General features: G+C 38.7%; 1 protein-coding gene across 1 annotated transcript in view; it reads right to left on the bottom strand.

The window, feature by feature from the left end:
- CAND1 (cullin associated and neddylation dissociated 1) overlaps nt 1–16,622 on the bottom strand; it is a 43,981-nt gene extending 27,359 nt beyond the window's left edge. Inside the window, exons 1-2 of the mRNA XM_039234287.1 lie at nt 16,142–16,622; nt 4,597–4,740 (exon numbers count right to left, since the gene is read on the bottom strand). Coding sequence (XP_039090218.1) covers nt 4,597–4,740; nt 16,142–16,209 — 212 coding nt within the window. The 5' untranslated portion in view covers nt 16,210–16,622. The remainder of the gene's footprint in view (nt 1–4,596; nt 4,741–16,141) is intronic.
- Between the last annotated feature and the right edge of the window lie 4,348 nt (nt 16,623–20,970).

The raw sequence follows: 20,970 nt of genomic DNA, 5'->3' as shown, positions 1-20,970 counted from the left end.
ATTCCTAAAATCTGATTATAAAACCGCCTCAATTTAAAAAACTAGGAAAAAAAAAATCTAACAAACACAAAACAGCACTGTCATCAGGGACATTTAATTAAAACTACAGGTATACAAAACAAAAAACCAAAAAAACCCTGCACCTATCACTTATTGGAATGGTTAAAATTAAAAAGTGACAGAGGCCTGGGTGGCTTAGTCGTTTAAGCGTCCAACTTTGGCTCAGGTCATAATCTCACGGTTCGTGGGTTCGAGGCCCACGTCAGGCTTGTGCTGACCACTCGGAGCCTGCTTCAGATTCTGTTTCTCCCTCTCTCTCTGACCCTCCCCTGCTTATGTTGTCTCTCTCGGTCTCTTAGAAATAAATAAAACATTAACAATTTTTTAAAAATTAAAAAAAAAAAAATGTTACAAAGCCAAGCACTGAGGAGAATGTGAAGACAACTGGGACTTTCATGTAAGTGATAAAAATACTTTGGGAAACAATGGGAAATTTCTTAAAAATCTAAATGGACAAACAACAATTTCACTCTTAGGTATTTATCCATAAAGAAAGACCCATGTCCTAAAGAGGACTCATAGAAGAATGTTCATTTTTATCTCTATTCGAAATAGCCAAATCCTAGAAAGAAACCAAATACAAAAATAGACAAGATATCAATGGACTAATCAGTAATAAAAAGTCAAGAAACACTAATACACTCATCATGGATGAAGCTCACAGCTATGAAAACAGCTAGACACAAAAGAGGACATATTGTAGACCTCCATTTATATGAAGTTCTAAAACAAGTAAAACTAATTTAAGGTGAACAAAACAATGGTGACCTTAAGTAGGGATGCTGTGAGGTAAGGATACAATTTTATACAATTTTATCTTTTTGAAATGTTTATCCAGTCTTAAAAAAAAAAAAAGTTCAACTTTCCATCATATAGTTTCTATCCTATTTAAAAAAAAAAAAAAATTCAACTTTCCATCATGTAGTTTCTATCCTATTTTACTCCATTTGTCCATTAATGCCTCACTCCTTTGATTAGAGAAACATAATAGTCTCTTCATATCTAAATAGGGTTAAACAACAACTCTCCAACTTCAGCAACTGGTATACCTTTTCACACTTTTCTTGGCAAGTATCTGCCCCCTTCTCTCTCTCATCAAAATATACGTTAGAATGGGGCACACAGTTGGCTCAGTTGTGCTGACAACTCAGAGCCTGGAGCTTGGAGTCTGCTTCAGATTCTGTGTCTCCCTCTCTCTCTGCCCGTCCCCACATCATGCTCGCTCTCACTCACTCTCTCTCAAAAATTAACGTTAAAAGAAAATTTAAAAATATATTTTCATTAAAATAGACTTTAGAATCATCTTGTCTAGCTTGTGGAAATAACTGATTTTTACAATTAAGATAGCACTAAGCTTGGAGAGAACCAACAATTGTGTTGAGTTATCCTATCCAAGGGTACAGGATGTCTTTTCATTTGTTCCAAGTACATTTTTGTTAGGGGTCAATAATATTTTAAACTTTTCCTTAAGTTTTGAAAAACATAAAACTATAACCTTACATATACCACACAATACCTTTACTCATGGTCACCATCGTAACATTTCTTGTTACATTTAATTCCTAGGCATTTTGTCTTTTTGTTGCTGTAATAAATCGACATTTGATTCCATGAGATACTCCAATTCGTTATTACTTGGATATATAAAACCTAAGGATTCTTGTTCATTACCTTCACATCCTATTACTTCACTGAATTCTTCCTGTTTGCGTTAAATTTTTTTCTTGATTGACTTGATTATTCCCAGGTACCTCTTTCAATCCTTACATGTCCAGCTTTATTACCCCTTGTCCTACAGTGGCTAATACATTCAAAGAGAATCTAGTGGAAATAGAGGCACATCTGTGCCTTGTTCCTGACTTTAGTGTAAAGGTATCTGGTAATTTATTGGCTTTTGGGCTGAGGCATGAGTGTGTAGGTTTGTGTACTTGTAACGTTAAAAAAAGGTCTTGTCAACTCCATGTTATTAAATGTTTCCCTTGAAACAGGTAGTGAATTTTCCCTAGTGAGATAAAGCATCCCTGACCTGTTCTTCACTCCAATGACATATTAAGTATGATACTGGTCTTTGGAAGATGTTTCACTCCTCTAATTACACTAAGCAGCCTAACTAAGTGTGGCGTTTTGTGGTGGTGGTGTTTTTAATCAACAATGCTGAATCTTACCAGTGCATTGACAACTGTATTTTCTTCCTCTTTTCTATAAACATGATGAAATATATTGATAAAGCACATAATATTGAATTGTCCTCATATTCCTGGGATTGATCTCACTTGGTCATGGTACATTACACTTACTATATTGTTGGATTATACTTTCAACATTTAAATGGTCTGTAGTTTTCTTTTTTTACAATTGTCTTTAGTCAGGATTTGTTATCAGTAGTTGGGTTTAAATACGACTGGAAAGTTTTCATACTTCATGTTTTGGAATAGACCTAGAACTCTCTGTACTGGAATTATCTGTTCTTTGAGGTTTCAAAGACTTGTGTGAAAGATTTCTGGGCCTGAGTTTCTTTTGGGTGATAGGTTCTTTGACAATTTCCCCAATTTCTTGATGAGGCTGCTTAGTAATTTATCTATCTACAGCGATTTTTCCTCCTCCAAGAATCAGCTCTCGGGTTTTATCTCCTACTATATTACTTATCTTAATAAGTTTATATCTTAACTCCATTCTTTTTTCTTGAAATATGTCTTTTCTTCCCCCAAACTGTTAATTTTAAGTATAAAAGGTCTTCAAAAGATCAAAAGCTCAGGTTCCTAATGATACATGCAAGTAAGAGCTATGGTACCTTTTAACTCTCAATCTGGGACAAGGACTACTTTAAAAAGCTGGTAAATGCCCAGCATATATTTTGAACAGAACTTAATTTTGTTAAGCACAGGCAAAAACAATAAAAGATAAAAAATAACGATTACAGTAAATTATACTCATTTGTATTATTCTGTATCTTATCTTTTGAAGGTACATTTTAAACCTGCAAATGTCCTAAGATAAATTGTACTGCATGTCTCAAAATTCTATGATGACCAATGATTACTCACATTTTTGCCGTTTTTATAGCAAGTATGTAAAAGCTTAGCCTAAAACAAACTTAAAACCTTTGTAGATAATGTGCAATAAAAAAAGTAATCATGAGACAATGATTTAAACTGATGCCTAATTATCACAGGACATAAAAAATGACAAAATTCCATAATTTGTCATATGAAACTAAAGGTTATACTTTCTAATAACTTACTATGTAAATTGTTAAGGTTTTCTAGTATTTGATATGCATAAATGAAACAATTTAATAGAACTTACTTAGAATTCAGATCCTGTACTTGATTAATAAAAGAGTCAAACTGTCAACATCATGCCTAGTAAGATGTTCCTACTGCACTGTACACAAAGACCACTGGAATTCCCACAATTTTTAGGAACAATTCTTTTTAACTGCTGTGTCATCAGCATTAATTTGGACTAACTATGGTTTTAGCTGCTGCTATTCTTTACGAAGTCTTATTACTTTTTACTTCTCCTTCATCATTGGTTCTTAAATTTTCATACAGAGATGAATAGAGGCAAGGAAGCCTTGTAACTCAGCTAAAAAACAAAAACAAAAAAATCACACACAAGTGAAAGAACCACTCTTTCTGAAGCTTCCTATATATATTTCATGCAAATTAAAATACCATAGGGAGGTCTGGGTGGCTCAGCAGTTTAGCATTCAACTTCAGCTCAGGTCATGCTCTCCTGGTTCATCAGTTCGAGCCCCGCCTTGGGCTCCATGCCGACAGTGCAGAGCCTGCTTAGAATTCTCTGTATCTTCCACTCTCTCCCCCTTCCCAACGCTCTCTCTCTCTCTCTCTCAAAATAAATAAACAGGAGTGCCTGGGTTGCTCAGTCGGTTAAGCGTCCGACTTTGGCTCAGGTCATGATCTCGCAGTCTGTGAGTTTGAGCCCCGCATGGGGCTCCGTGTTCACAGTGCAGAGCCTAGCACTTTGCTTCGGATTCTGTGTCTCCCTCTCTCTCTCTGCCCCTCCCCTGCTTGCACTCTGTGTCTCTCTCTCTCAAAAATAAGCATTAAAAAAATTTTTTTTAAATTTTTTTTTAATGTTTTATTTATTTCTAGGAGAGAGAGAGAGAGAGAGAGACAGCACGAGCAGGGGAGGGTCAGAGAGAGAGACGGAGATACAGACTCTGAAATAGGCTCCAGGCTCTGAGCTGGCAGTCAGCACAGAGCCCGACGCGGGGCTCGAACCCACGAACCGCGGGATCATGACCCAAGCGAAAGTCGGACGCTTAACCGACTAAGCCACCCAGGCGCCCCTAAAAAAATTTTTAAATAATAAAATAAATACCATAAAAGGCTAGTCAATATAGAAACTTTAAAAAGTGTATATGTACCATGTACAAACATTAAACACTCACCACTCACCTGCAAATTCTAAAGAAAACTACAGAAAGCACAAGATTAAGATAATTTACCAACTATTACACTAAGTTTTTTAATGCAGTGGTGGAGGTGGGAAGCAAGTAAACATACTTACCATTTGACAGCTAAATTCTGTACCTCTCCATTTTTATCTTCCAGTAACTTCAAAATCATTTTCACTACTTTCCTTTCACTATCATCATCCAACTTGATGGAATCTTTCTGCAGTTCTGTCATCAAATCATTTGTAGCCATAAACCTATCAAAAAATTAAATTTATTGGTGATTAAACATTTTTAAGCATTAATTTAAAAAAAAGATTCTCCCCCAGGTTAGTCCTGTTTTAAGTTACTGACAGGACTTACAGTGAGTGCTCTTTCATTCTAACTAATAGCATCATTGCTTTTAGGAGGAGAAAAGCTGCTCTTTTTCTTTGCATGCAATATGAATGATTTATCTAGGATGCGTATAACTACAAACATTAAGAATACCTTCTTGTATAACATTGTGTGAGTTGGGCGGGTGGAGGAAAATTACTGGGAAACTCCAAAACATAAATTCTCACCTCTAACTCAACTCCCATCACAAGGTATCAGGTGTATTTTCAAAACGATGAAGGGGTGATTCTAGAACATCGTTCCATCTGACATTCAGTCCCCTCAAAAACTACTGCCAAAGACAAGTTTAATCCTGAATAGTCTGACAAAAAACCCAGAGTGATCAACTGTCTAATCTCAGCTTTAAATGAAAGGTTTAGCAAAGATAAGGTAACAAAGATAAGGTAAATAGATGTTCAGATTTTTTCTCATATACCTCACCAGAAAATTGTCTTAAAAGTAATTTCTCACAGTAATATATAATCACATTGAAATAAAGACCCTCAAACCTGTTTAAGGACCAAATGAATTTTCCCCATAATTTTTGGTTCTTCTCTACTTATTGAAATAACCTTACTTAAATAACAATTACTTAATGCCTTTCTCCTGTATTTGAACTGAATCCTTTGAATAAAAGTGTAGTATCTTATGTTACATACAGAAATGTCAAATCTGTATTTAGACCAATTAAAAAACACAACTATTAGAGCTGAAATGATAAAGAGCTATGCCGATTGTCTGCCAATATAGGTAATAAACTATGGGTAAGGACTAGCAAAACAACCTACTTAGGAATTTAAGGAGTTAGTATGTTCATTCATGTAATGCTGATTTGACCAAGTTTTAAACTATAATGCAAGCACAATTCATAACAAGTTCTATAAAACAGCTTATAAAGAAAAGCCTGTGTTCAAATTGGGATTACACAAGGTAAAGTAAGGATGCACTTTTTTTAAAAAAATGAACCCAGTTCTAATCGGAAGCCTCTCTCCATTTTATATGACAAATGAAATTAAAACCACACGATATTCTAGAAAATAAAAAACAAAAAAATGAACAGCACACTAATGTAGGCACTCTATACACCTTAGCCACTTAACATTTTAGGCATTTAACTTAAATAAAATCCATGAAGTAAAACCACAGTACTTAGATGCTCTAAAGACCCTGAAATGCTTATTATCTGGTTGAAGAGAATATGGCAGTCTTCAACTTAGGTAAAAGAGCAAATAATCTAAATGCAAAAAACTGTTTTATGGTTCTGAAGGGAGTTTACTGGTACACAGGTTCTTTCCTTTACCACATATTTATTCATTGCCTATTATGCTACAAAGGCTGGATTATGAGCAAAGAACAAATAAAAAGTAAATAAACCTTGGCTCCTGACCTCAGAAAAGTCTACCAATTTTCAAAAATCTATGTTTAATGCAAAACCACAAGACATCATCTCACACCAGTCAGACTGGCCAGTATAAAAAATCTAAGAAACAATAAGCGTTGGCAAGGATGTAGAAAAAAGGGAACCCTAATGCCCCGATGGTAAGATGCAAACTGGTACAGACACTAGGAAAAGCAGATTGGAGGTTCTTCAAAAAATTAAAAATAGAAATAGCATATGACACAGCAATTCTACTGCTGGGTATTTGCCCCTCAAAAATAAAAGCACTAATTCAAAAAGATATATGCATTAAGTACCCTGGGTGGCTCAGTCGGTTGAGCATCTGACTTCAGCTCAGGTCATGATCACACAGTTCATGGGCTTGAGTCCTGTGTTGGGCTTTGTGCTGACAGCTCAGAGCCTGAATCCTGCTTCAGATTCTGTGTCTCTCTGCCCCTCCCCCACTCTCTCTCTCTCTCTCTCTCAAAAATAAACAAACATTAAAATTAAAAAAAACATAAAAGCCAAAAATAAATACGCACCCCTATCTTCATTGCACTATTATTTACAATAGCCAACATATGGAAGCAACCTAAGTTTCCACTGATAAATGGATAAAGAACAATGAAATATTACTCAGCCATAAAAAGAATGAAATCTTGCCATTTTCAACAACATACATGGACCCAGAAGGTATTAAAGGGAATTCAGAGGCACAAACTGCTAGTTATGAAATAAATGGCAGGGATCAAAAGTAAAGCATAGGAAATATAGTCAATAATACTGTAATAATTTAGTATGATGACAGTGACTATACTTATGCTAAGGACTGTGTAATGTACAAAATTAAAATTGTGGACTATGTTGTACACCCAAAACTAATATAACACTGTATGTCAACTATGCCTTCAGTAGAAGTACTTTTTTAATTTAAAAAAATCTATGATAAATGGTTAAACATTTTTTAAAAAGCTGAAATGAGCACCAGTAAAATTAACAACAGGTATTTTTTAAAATGAGAAAAAATAGATTGAAATAATATTAAGTTATACCAAGAGTTACTTTTTACGGTGACTCCAAAACCAGAATGTTCTAAGAATTTCTTCCTTCTGTTAATTTGATATAAAAATTTGCACTATAAATCATCTTATAAGAAAGTTGTTGACCGGTTTAAAAGCTGTCCATGGCAGATTCAAAAGACAGTATGTAAAATGTCTCTTAAGTATTTACTATTATAGGTATGGTGCTAAGAGCGAAGACGATAAAACAGATTCAGTCCTCTCCTCTTAATCTTTTCTTCTAATACAGCAGACAGGTAAATGGACAAATCTCAATCTTACAGATTTTGAAAAATACTCAAGGACATTTGACAATGATCACACCAAAGAATGGACAATTAGTTTGGATCTCAAAGGAGTAACAGGGGGTTCTCCATGGGGAAAGCTAGTTTGGGATTTTAAATTTTTATTTTTGTCTGTGTTAGTGTGGAGGGTGGGGTTGGTAGCAGCAACAGCAATGCTAAGGGGCCTAACACTTTAGAGTGAAGAGCTAAGAAGCAGTTAAGAATGGATGGGACATAAGTAGATGGAAAGAAATCTAAAAAGAATAAGATGGAAATGTAGGTTGAGGTCAGGATAAGAAATGTCTTATACTCAATGACTATGTGGTGAGAACCCATTATGTATCAGGTACTCTGCTAGGCCCTGTGTAAACAAGAGATGGTAAAAGCATACAGATTCTGTGGTCTTTTTTTTTTTTTTAATGTTTTATTTCTGAGAGAGAGAGACAGTGTGAGCAGGGGAGGGTCAGAGAGAGAGGGAGACACAGAATCTGAAACAGGCTCCAGGCTCTGAGCTGGCTGTCAGCACAGAGCCCAACGCAGGGCTTGAACCCACAAACCATGAGATCATGACCTGAGCCAAAGTCAGATGCTTAACCAACTGAGCCACCCAGGGGCCCCAGATTCTGTATCGTAAGCTTACAATACAAACAGAGACACTGCAATTTAAAAAACTACATATATGGGTTAATTATATGTAATTATGAATAGAGATAAATGCTAAGAAGGGAAGGAAAGGAATACAGCACAAAGAAAATTCAATGGTATAACAAAGTAACCTGATGTAGATTGTATTGGGCATTGTGCACCAGGGAAGACAGATCTGAAGCATGAGCAGGAATTTTTTTTTGGCTGGGGCAGGGGCAGGGCGGGGGAGGAGCAGCAGGTGCAGGGGGATGGCCAAGTAAGCAAGGGCCAAGAGATTAAAAAATTTGGGAGTCTTATTAGGATTTTATTCTTTATTTTAAAAGCAATGGGAAGCTACTGAAAGGCCTCTGAGGTAGAGATGGGGAGAATATGGAAATGATTAAATGTGCATTTCAGAAACATTAATCCAGTTACATACACTATGGCAAGAGTTTGGAGAGAACCATTCTTCATTCAGCCAAACTGAATGGAGAACAGTTAGGAGAGTTAGTGCAGCAGTCTAAGTGAGAAATGATGGTAGCTAGAATCAGGGTATGACAATCAGTGGATGAAGAAAAATGGACATACAATCAATCCTCATTAGAAGAGTAAATGCCTTCTTGTTTCAGCTCACATAGTACAAAGAATAGTATCCTCTGGGGCGCCTGGGTGGCTCAGTTGGTTGAGTGTCAGGCTTCAGCTGAGGTCATGATGTCACAGTTCCTGGGTTCAAGCCCCGTGTCAGGCTCTGTGCTGGCAGCCAGCTCAGAGCCTGGAGCCTGCTTCAGATTCTGTGTCTCCCTCTCTCTGACCCTCCCCTGCTCATGCTCTCTCTCTCTCTCAGAAATAAATAAAAAACATTAAAAAAAATTTTTTTAAAGAGTAATATCCTCTTCTCTATGTATTGCCACATCTTTTGCATGCTTGTGCTGTTAGTAATTTTAATGTTTAAAATGAACCCCAAGCATAGTGAAGTACTGTCTAGTGTTCCCAGGTACAAGAAGGCTATGAAGTATCTTTCAGAAAAAAATACATGTATTAGATAAGCTTCTTTCAAGTATGAAGATAGTACTGCTGGCCATGAGCAGTGTGGATGAATCAACAACATAGATTAAATAAGTATCTTTAAACAGGAATACAGATAAAACAAGGTTATGAGGTGATCAACTATGAAAATGTTGTGACTAGAGGCTCATAGGAACCTACCACTGTACTTCCCCTAGAAGTAAGGCTCACTATCACTAACTCAACATTCATGGTAACTTTATAGTAATAACTACTGAAAATAAAGAGAACCAATCATTTGAGATTTAAAAGGTTAAAACAAAGTCTTTGGAAAGGATTAGATACGGGGATGGTAAGGAATGAGTTAGAAAATGGACAAAGAAGGAGGGAAACCCCAGGACTTGGGTGTTACGGTCAGGTATGTACCCCTTCAGGGGTCTTACTGTGATTTAACACACACTGTCACAGCAGATGGTTCAACCACTCATCTTAAACAGGAGAAAGGATTTAATAAACATGGCTCAACTACAAACTATACTGAATGGCCATTTTTCTGATCCTAATCAAAATCTCAGCAATAGTGAAGGTATGAACCATAAATCAATGCCCTGCAGCCCCACGTCATCTGTCCTTGGCCAAAAGTGAGGACTGAGAAGGAAAAAAACAGTAGCTCTGCAGTTCAGGAACTGATCTGAGGCTTATACCTATTTCTCAATGTTATTCCAAGCCAATCTGATGCTTACAGCTAAAACATACTGTTTTCCCGTACATAAAAAAAACCTCACAGAACATCCATTTCAGACAAGTTGGCTTAACACAAAATACCAAACATCTTCCTTTCTAACTCATTAAGTGACTGCTGCTTCTTCACCAATTACAACTTTTCCTCTGCTTTGGTCTTGCCCTCCGTGTATTAAGATATCAAATGATGGAATTGCCCCACTCTCCAACAAACCAGTCTAATGTGAAACTCCACTTCCTCAGACCCTTCCTCAAATTACCCAAATGAATAGGACCCAACATCTTTTCCCTCTCAGTGTAATGGTAATAAATAAACCCAACCTGTGTCAGGGATGCCTCTATAAGAGAATTTCAGTAAGTAAAAAGTAGTAAACAGTGCTTGCATGTCAAGTAGATTAACAAGGAAAACACCCACCGAATTAGTTACACAGAGCTTGTTAGAAATTTGGGGGAAAGTAGTATCAACAATCTTAGTGGGCAACAGCTAAGAAGTTCAAAGTTTATGTTGTAGTCAATGGGAATTAGTGGGGAAGGCAATGATCAGCTGTGACATTTAGAAAGAAGACTCCAATGGAAGAGTTACCAACAGACTGGATTAAAAAGAGGCCTGAGACAGGAAGACTAATTTGAGAAAATACTCATCAGCACACTAAATGACACAGAAAAAGGTAGAAGGGTGACATCAAAGTTTTCCAAATTGGGCCATCTGGTAGATGGTAATCTAACAGGACAAAAATAAGAATAAAAATGGCTTAAGATGGGAGACAGGGAAATTAAAACATTAACTCCAGGCTTCTACAGGAGTCCTAGGTGGACTGAACCTACAGGCAGTGCCATCTCACTCATTTATTCAATAAACACTTGGGGGGGGTTCCATCATTAGGAACCGTGCCCGGCTCTGCAAACAGTTATGAACACCTGGCTTACTCTACTGGACTGAAAGGTCCTTGAGGGGAGAATTTATTCATCTCTAGTGGATCCAAGGTAGAAATGTAGAAACAGATACCTTGTATTGCACAATGAGCAGCTCCCACAATCTTCCCCTCATGCACAAACACAATTTTACCCTTGTTACCAAAAGAAAGCTAAATTAACAGCAGCCAAGTGCATCGTCTAGTGACAATTATCTTTCAAAGAACTCACCACTATCTCATTTTTTCTCATTTATTCCCTTAGTGTATGAATTGAGGACAGTCTTAATATTGTTCATGTAAATAAGACTAATTTTTAGTCCTCTCTCTTCTTCACAGTTTGCTCAATGAGGTTTTTCTTCTATTTTTTCAGTGGTGAGCCTTAATCATTGCTGATAATCAGTGTTAGCAGTACACCTTTATCAAGAAAAATCACAAAAGTGAAATCCAATAACTTACTGCCATCAACCTGCAAAGTACTTAAAAAGTGCCCAGAAATCACCTTAAGCTCTACAAATCTATTTCTTCTGATTAAACTTACTTTTCTACAAGTAAAAATTGTCCACAGAACTTAGCTAGTATTTATTGTTACATTATTGTAAATGCCCATGCAGTACTTTCAGCTGTAAGTCCTCTAAGGTCCCTTCCAGCTTATGATTCCATACCTGGCCTGGGATTTTTACTAGCATTTTAAAGTTTCCAAGAGAAAATACGTTCTAATGTCTAAAACACATAAATAAATAAATTTGGTAACATAAGCCATTATCAAGCCAGGAAACTGCAATGCACTAAAAAATATTTTATATTATATCAAATGGTATTTTAAAAAAAGATTGGGAGATTTTACAATGGTTTCTAGAAGAAACTTCCCAAAATCCTTACATGCTTTTCTCTTAACTCTGAAATTAAAATCCAATTCAACTAAAACAAGCACCCACTAAGAACCCACAAGGCAAAACAGTAGAAGATTCAGTTCAGTGAAACAAGGTCCCTACCCTCAAGCAGTTCCCTAAACAACAGGGACCCCCAGCTCCAGTCAAAATTACCTACTCCCTCTCCCCCAATGGAGTTTTATACAGCGTGCTTTCATACTTGTACTCATTTTCTCTACCTACAATTTCAAGACCTAGCTCAGATCATTCCACAAACATCAATCGCCTTGTTTTCATCTTCCCTGCCACTTAAGCCTAACAACTACTTACTGCCCTGGGCTCTTTATCTTTTTATAAAAATGTCTTAACCATTCAACAAGCATGTACTATTACTGAGGGCAAGCACTAGATCTTAAATATTTTGTAGTCCTTCTCAGGGAATTACTAAAAGCATCTTCTAGCACAAAATATTCCATAAGCCTACCTTAGAAGAAAATGAAATTTAAGTTCTCATTCTTAAATGTTCCCTAGTCAAAATTCTGGAGAAGTAACATAACATAGTAGTTAGGAGTTCAGGCCCGGGTGGTGTCTGGAAATCCCAGATCTAATGTCTAACCTACCTTGGGCAAGTACTTAATCAACATCACCACATCTAAGATTTCTCAACTGGAATAGAGATTGTTAGGTTCCACTTTACTAGTATTATAAGGATAATTAGGATCAAGTGTACGAAGTTAACAGTAAGCACTGTTAACTATGATGTAGAGAAAAATGATGTGTACTTTCTTTAGCTCTTGATTCTTTGTAATACCATAGTTCAATTATGGTGAAGCATATGAAAATAAAAGCAAAACGTTAGTTACCTCAGCCCACTGAATTTTCAATATTAATATTCACAAATGGAGCATTCACATTAAAGTTTTCATTTGGTACCTACAGAATTATCTGTCTACTGGCACTAAACCTTAATATACCACCCTCCAAGAATACAGAATACTAAAACATGAAAGAAAAGAACATTAGATTCCCCCTCCCAATAGCACATTTAAATCATGGGATTTAAATCCTACAAAATGATTCTTTAAAAATGCTGACATCTGAAAATTTTGAAGCCTATACCCGTTTCTTTACATGAATGGACTATGTAGTTATCCACAGACCTAAAATTTTAGGCCTATTAGGGATCTTTTGTAATCACCCATGTACAAAGTGAAAATTTAATCCCAAATTAAGTGGCCTGCCTAAGATTTCAGATGGTTCATAGGAAAGACTCCTACTACATTAGAACCCATGGCTAGAACCCATATTTTGTGACCAGCCCGTTATACTTTGTTTGGATTCTACCATAAGAATAATTTTTTTCTTTTAGATATATCATTGTTATCTTCTGCCCTTAGCACAAGTAGAGTGGTTTGCACATGTTAGATATTCTAGTTTTTAACTTTGTCCTTTCTGTTAGTAGATATTTTAAAACATGTAACAATAAAGTGTGATATTTTATAGCAAAATAAACTTCAAATGAGAAATCAGAAGGCATAATTTTAAAATAGAACACATACATTCAAATGTCTATACTGCAATTATACAGAAAAATGTTCAAAATACTCAACAAGTGCTCACTATTTTAGTTAACGTTAAATATCTGTAATTTAAGGGGCGCCTGGGTGGCTTAGTCGGTTAAGCGTCCGACTTTCGCTTAGGTCATGATCTCGTGGTTCGTGGGTTTGAGCCCGCGTCGGGCTCTGTGCTGACTGCCAGCTCAGAGCCTGGAGCCTGTTTCGGTCTGTGACTCCCTCTCTCTCTGACCCTCCCCTGCTCACACTGTCTCTCTCTCTCTCCTAGAAATAAATAAAACATTTAAAAATATATATATATCTGTAATTTAATATACACAGTGCTTTAGTTCCAAAGACTTGTCTGTTAACTAGATGGCTTGAGCATATTACAAGTCTTTAAAACAGAATTAATAAAAATCTTAGCAATGCCATATTGCTAAAGTCACGGTTTCCACGCTTATCTTCTATAATGTTCACCAACTATTAGAAATAGATCAATATTACACTTTTATTTTATCTTATTTATTTTAATTTTAATGGGTATTTATTTTTGAGAAAAAGAGACAGGGTGCGCGTGGGGGGAGGGGCAGAGAGAGGCAGACACAGAATCCAAAGCAGGCTTCAGGCTCTGAGCTGTTCGCACAGAACCCAACCCAACGCAGGGCTGGAACCGGCGAACTGTGAGATCATGACCTGAGCCAGAAAAAGTCAGATGCTTAACCAGCTGAGCCACCCAGGTGCCCCAATATTACACTTTTAGAAAAATAATCCTCCAAGCTATGTTTTGATTTACTCTAGCTTAAAGTGGTAGATAATTCTTATCAAGTTCAACACTGAATACTGCTTAACATCAGAGCAATATTTCTTTCATATATTTTATTTTAAAAAGAAAACACGAAAGCACGTATGTATATTTACAAGAAATTTAAGTAGCTTCAGTCAAAAATCACATATGCACCATTAACATGACTTGATTTTATTCTAAACATATTACCCATACACAAGGCTGACCAGTTTAACAAAATAGTGCTATTATAGGAAAGTGCTACCTTTAGTCTGAAATTGAATACAATCAGAATGATATTGAGTACTTTTACAGAATGAGCCAACTTGACAAAAATGGGAAGGGGGCGAATCTCACAACACACTCTACACAGCTCCAAGTTTTTAATATATATACGTACATATACATAGGTCACCCGAATGTATATTTTAGTTTCAGTGTCTTGCACTGGGAGCTAGCAAAGCTCCAAAGGGAAGTAAAGGGAATTCTAACCCTAACAAAACAAAAAACAAAAACAAAAAGAAAAACTTTATTTCCTCCAGTAATCTTGATTTTAATCTACACTACCCAAACAATACAAACATGTGTCTTCCAAAAAGTCACAACACTAAAATCACTAAACACACACTAAAATCTTTGGTACTAGGAAACTGGGTTTAAAAAGTTTCAAATGCATTGCTTGATGACTCCCTAGGTAGCAAAACTTTTAAAAATTCATTTCTGGCTTTGAAGTCACAGAACCCAAACTGTATTTCACTGGCCATTTGAATATGCCAGCACATCAATTTAATTAGAAACATGACCATTACATTTTTCATGGTTCTCCTTTCACAAATGGGAAAATTTCTTCTTGGTTGATAAGGTTTGGGTGTGTTTTCAGGGTACTGTTCATACCTACATAAAATAAAATAAAAGAGACTGAAGCCACGATTTTAGTAGAAGACTATCTGTTCTTTTCTTTAAAATGCACACAAAATACAACCACCAAGCCTTAGAGAAAAAACAGATATCAAAGAAATGGAAAAGTTTTTTTTTTTTTTTAGATCAGGAGCTTATTTAGTTTGTGATGGGATAGGAGGTAGGAAGAAATGCAACCACTGTAATGCAAAGAGAGAGAGAGAGAGAGACACCAAGATAATCCGTGAAAATATAGTATTTCTTCAATATGCATGCTACCAAGGCTTGGAAACCATAGTACAAGTCTTCTGGAACACAACTGCATGAAGCTTCATATTCACCACGCTTGTTTTTTGAAAACTTCTATCAGTAAGATCCATTTGCTCGTTTTACTCTTCTAAGGTTCAGGAATGCACCTTCCAGACAGTAATTTTGGATATAAGGAAACGAGACTGAAACCCCCAATTCCTGCTTAGTTTTTAGTTTTTCCCTGACAAGGAAAAATGACAGAGATGCTGGCGGGAAAACCCTGAGAGTCAAGTTCCCCCATCCTGGCTCCCCTCCTCCCCATCTCCTTCTTCTTCTTCCCACCTTCCCGAAAGGAAAGGTCCAAAGGAAAAGTTTATAAACCAATTCAGGAAAAGCTCGGAAAGAAGCAAATCACTGAAGCGGAATGGACCCAGGCCCACCCCCATCTGCGGGGAAAGGGGCGGCAGCTGGGGACCGGAGTCGGGAGCAGCCAGAGCCCCAGCGAGCAGGGCGGCCTAGCGCCTGAGGCCGGCTGGCCGGTAGGCCTGGCCTCCCGGTCCTCACGCCTAGAGCAACTCCCTACCCCACAACGGCGGGTCATTTCGCCCCTTCACGCTACCTGGGACGCGAGAATCGTGTCTCGGGATTGGGGGTGGGGACAGAGAATGCAGTGGAGGCGTCTGGGGACGCAGAAAGGGCCTCAGAGCCGCGGCGGGCAACCGCCTAGAGGAAAGAATGGGGGAGGGGGCTGGAAGGTGGGAGTGCAAAGGGGCCTGCGGGATCGGGGCGCGGGGTGGTGGGCCGGGGACCTCGAGAAGGCAGAGGGACCGGCTAAGGCCAAAGGGGTGGGGCAAGGCCTGTGTGAGGGCCAGGGCTGCGGATGGGGCCCCCCAAGGTGGGTTTAGCGTCGGGTTTCGGCCTCACCTGAAGTCCTTGTCGCTGGATGTCATTTTTTCCAGCAAATTGGAAATATGGTACGAGGCGCTCGCCATGTTGACGGCCTCGATCGCGCCCGCTGGCGTTGCTGGTGCTGCTGCCCGCTGCCGCCGCCGCTGGTGCTGGGGCTCCTCCTCTGGCTCGCGGCGGCTCCCGCTTCCAGGGTCGCAGCGCGACGCCGACGCGGACTAGGGAGGCGCCTCGACAGGCTGCCTCCTCCTCGGCGAGGAGCGGGCCTGTCCCGGAGAAAGCAGAGGCTTCGGGGCCGGCCTAACGACGGCGCTGCTCGCTGGAGAACGAGCTCATGGGCAGCGAGGAGTACAGCAGGGCCTCTCCGGGGAGCTAGACACCTCTACTCGGGTCCGTCTCGCTCCCACTCTCTCCGCACTCGCTGCCTAGGGCAAGAGGCCAAAACCCGCCTCCTTAGCTTCAGGGGCGGGGGCGGCAAACGCGGGACGCCACGGAAAGCTGAGGTCAGGGTTCACGGAGGTCTCCCCACGCACGCTGTAGAGGCGCTAGTTAAAAGGCAATCCTGTTGGCTGAAGCCTCCGTCAGTCTTCGCGTGAACCGCCTTCCGGAAGGCATGACAACGACCAAAAGGGGCTGTTCTCGCGAGACCTGAAAGCGACGGTTAAAGGAAGGGGGGCTGAGGGGGACGAGCGTGCTGTAACCTGAGAATAATTTCTCTTTTCTGTACGACAGTATTGGGAAAGGTTTGCGATTCTTAAGGAGTATAAGGTCACAGAGTATTGCTAGCTAAGGTGTAGCGTGGCAACCAACATAAGAATTGTTAGAAGGAGCTTTCATTTCGAATCGGACGCGTGGCCTACTTTGCCTTCCCCACGGTAGAATAATGTTGCCACGTGAAAACCACAAATACCAGAATGCTTTCGGGGTTGTGACACTGAGTCAGAATGTGATTGGCTGAAGGAACTTGTAGCTTCCTCATTGGCTCCCGTGCGAGGAGTGAATGCCGGGATTTGTAGTCTGGCGAGGCAGTTGCTCTCTCTAAGACCTTTAGCTCCCCGCGCACTTGGTTTGTGCCGCGGGTTCGATTTCCTCTTGCAGCTCTTTTTGTTGTTGTCGGGTGTCCGCAGAGCTAGGCTGCTGCGGGTTGGGCAGGCGCATTGCGGACCAGTTAGTGTTCTTGGCAGAGATGTAGTAGCGATTTCCTAGCGCTAATCCTTGAGAATGATGGGAGTCTCATCCTCTTTAGGCAGCGGAGTTCGCTGGGCACACTCCCTCAGTGCATTAAAGAGCCAGCTCACTATAGCAAGGAAGGCCAACGACCAATGATTGGATTCGGGCCTACTCGTTTTGTTCATAGTACCTAAAGGACTACCCTCTGTAGTCAGCTATTGTGGATTTAATAATCCTGCAGTTGTGTATTGTTTCCAGACACACACACACAAACACACACACACACACACACACAGCAGTGGGAGATCAGATACCGAATCGTTTGCTTTAGTACCCACGTTTTTATCTGTTTAATTGGAATTAGAGCTAGCTAACAGGCCTTTGTAAAAGAAGAATGGGAAAGCCCAGTCAGGAGACAAGGAAAATTCTGTCTGTATCTCTTACTGCTCTTGTTAAAAAAAAAAAAAAAAAGCTGAATAGCTCATTTCTTCCAACTATTAAATCTGACGTTTCTCTATTGTTCTTTCTTGTAGTTGTCTTTTCTAAAAGTCACGCACTGTTATAATCAATAACAGTTAAAACAGATGAAATGTGATCTGGCCTCATGATTCATACCTAAATTTTCCCTTTGTTCAGCCCCATGTGTCCTTTTCCTTTAGTGCTGTGTTTCTCCCTAGCAGCACCGCATCTTTTCACTCATTTTACCCAAGTTTACATCAGTTTCTCTAAGGGTGCCAGCCGCAGTTAACTCCCTTCTGCTATCAACAATATTTAATATAAACTATGCTATGCACATCACACACAAACAAGCCGGTCATTTACCTCGTGTGGACCCCAAGGCTTAAAATCTCAGTCATCTGGTGATAAATCAACTCCACCCCTCCTTTTTTTTTTTTTTTTTTTTTTTTTGAGCCTGAATCTACAGATGCCAGGTCATGTTTTCTCCATTTGTGTATTAAATCCTTTCATTTATCAGTTTCCAACTGAACTGTAATATTTGTTGGCAGACAGCTTGAATATAAATCCTGTTTGCTGCCACTTATTAGCTGTCTTAGGCAATTCATTTCAAGGTCTCTGAGCCTTGATTTCTTTATGGATAACACTACAATCATCAGAGTATAGTACTACCCAATCTGGCTGTTTTTAAGAGTCAGGGTGGCTCAGTAGTTTAAGCAACCGACTTGGACTTAGGTCATGATCTCACGATTTGTGGGTTCAAGCTCTACTTCAGGCTCGTGCTGACAGCTCAGAACCTGGACCCTGCTTCAAATTCTGTGTCTCCCTGACTCTCTGATCCTCCTGTACTCTCTCTCTCTCTCTCAAAGATAAAGTAAAAAAAAATTAAAAAAAAAAAAAAAAAAAAAAGGAGGCATTGCCTGAGTTGGTAGTGTTACCATAACTAAATACCATAGATTGGGTGGCTCAAACAACAATAACTTGATTTCTCATAGTTATGGAGCCTAGAAATCCAAGACCAATGTAATATCAAGGCCGGTTTATCTTGAGGCCTTAGCTTGCAGAAGGCGGCCTTCTCATTGTGTCCTCATGTAGTCTTTCCTGTGTGCACCCACACCCTTAATATCTCCTTCTCTTCTTTTAAGAATACCAATCCAATTGCATTAGGGTCCCATCCTCTTAACCCCATTCAACCTTAATTGTGTCCTCATTTCACCTCATAGGTCTTTTTAGAGGTTGTGTCTTCAGATACCATCACACTGGGGATTAGGGCTTCAACATATGAATTTGGGGGGCCACACAGTTCAGTCTATAACAGATATCCCATTAAAGTGCTCAGTACAGTACTTGGAATGTAATAATATTTATGGCATTGCAAATGTCATGTAAAGCATCTAATAAAAGTCAACTATTATTAGTCGTATATTCTCTTGGTCTTTTACTTGTCCCTATCCCAAACCATTCTACATAGCCAGTTTAGAGTGTTTTTAAAACATTGTTTTTATAGTGTCACTCAGCTATTTAAAAAACTTCAGTGGCTCTCTACTACTGAATGATGTCCACGTGTTTTGACACTCCGTGGCCCCTTCATCTGTTCCTAACCCTTTTTTCTGATCTTTCTCCCACTATTCTAATATTGATCCCATCAATTTTTTTGAGTCCCTCAAAGACCCAACTCCAAGTTTTTTGTTTTTTTTTTTTTACAATCATCATTATAATAAGCCCTTATTTATAGGTCAGGTACTAAATTAATTCATTTAATCCAGATTTTAAGTGCGAGAGGCACAGACAGCTTAAGTGACTTGCTAAAGGTCACCAATAGGGTATAGTCAGGATTAAAATCCAGGCAATGTGGTTTCAGAGCCTATGCTCCAAATCTCTGTACAAAAATGTTTGTCCCCAGCTGGAATGCTATTCATCTCCCCTGTCTCTTTCTAGGATCTTAACCAATAATAGTGTTTATATTCTAGCCTCCAACTAGAGTATAAGTTTCTTAAGAGCATATACCAACTTTAAACCACTTCAACTTCTTTCAAGTACTTAGCCCGTGCCAAATTCAAAAGAGACACTCAAAAGTACTTAATTTTGGGGTGCCTCAGTTAAGCATTCAACTCCAGATTTCATCTCAGGTCATGATCTCATGGTTGTGGAATAGAGCCCTATGTTGGAATCCTCACTAGGCACAAAGCCTGCTTAAGAGTCTCTCTCTCTCCCCCTTCCTCTGCTCACACTCTCTCTCTTTCTCTTTCACACACACACAAAAGTACTTACTTCTATTTTGTATTCTTGGCCTCTTAGAGATTTGATCTACGTATCGCTGAATATAGCTTCTAACATTGGGAAAACGCTTTCTCTTAAGGATCTGTAAATGCTAAATCAATTTTAAGTGCAAAATAAATAATAAATAAATAGGAAATAAATAAACCTAGATAAAGCTGCCCTCAAAGAGTTTTCTTTCTAGTCAATGGTCATAATGGAAAACTGAGAGAAGAAAAGAAAAAAAATGGTGTCCTTCAGGTCTTCGAAGTTTCTTCAGATATCAACCAGTAGGTTAGCTGAATTCACAAACATTTATTGAGTGGCTACACTGTTCCAGACAGTGTACTAGATGCTGGGGACGCAGGGATGAGCAAGAGACAGGTTCCTTTATTTGGGGGGACATTCATGTTGACCAAACCTTAAATTTTATAGAATTTTTTTTGAATTTTGTCTAAAAGGAATGGATCCTGAAATTGTCTTTAAAATGTAAATATGATAAAAGATAAATATGGTAAAATGTAAATAACTATTAAAAGATAAATATCAATAAAGAGAAGACAATGGAAACAATATAATTGATTTATTAAGTCATACGAAATTGCTGGGGTACCAGCATAAAATGTTACTTTGTGTTTTGCTTTTCAAACACACTCTGTCAGTTCTGTCACATGACTCTTAATGACATATTGGGCAGATCCCAGAACTTTCCCTTTGAAGTCTTAAAAGTTCAATCTAGTTTAGTCCAATGTCCATCTTGACACCGCCATCTGCTTCCATACTCCATAAGGTTAAAGGGAATGACAAGAGAGGAGAAGGGGAAAGAAGAAAATGTTCTTTATTTAACTGCTTATAATTCTACCTCTCTCTTGACTATTGATGGCAGATACCCAACCTTGAGGGTCAAGGTTGTAAATTCTTTAACGTGTATTTCAGAGGTCTTCCTTCTGCACACTTGCATGACA

The sequence above is a fragment of the Hyaena hyaena genome, unplaced genomic scaffold (assembly GCF_003009895.1).
Source record: "Hyaena hyaena isolate Hyena2069 unplaced genomic scaffold, ASM300989v1 scaffold_87, whole genome shotgun sequence".
Lineage (NCBI taxonomy): Eukaryota > Metazoa > Chordata > Mammalia > Carnivora > Hyaenidae > Hyaena > Hyaena hyaena.
This window is presented reverse-complemented; position numbering and strand designations above follow the sequence as displayed.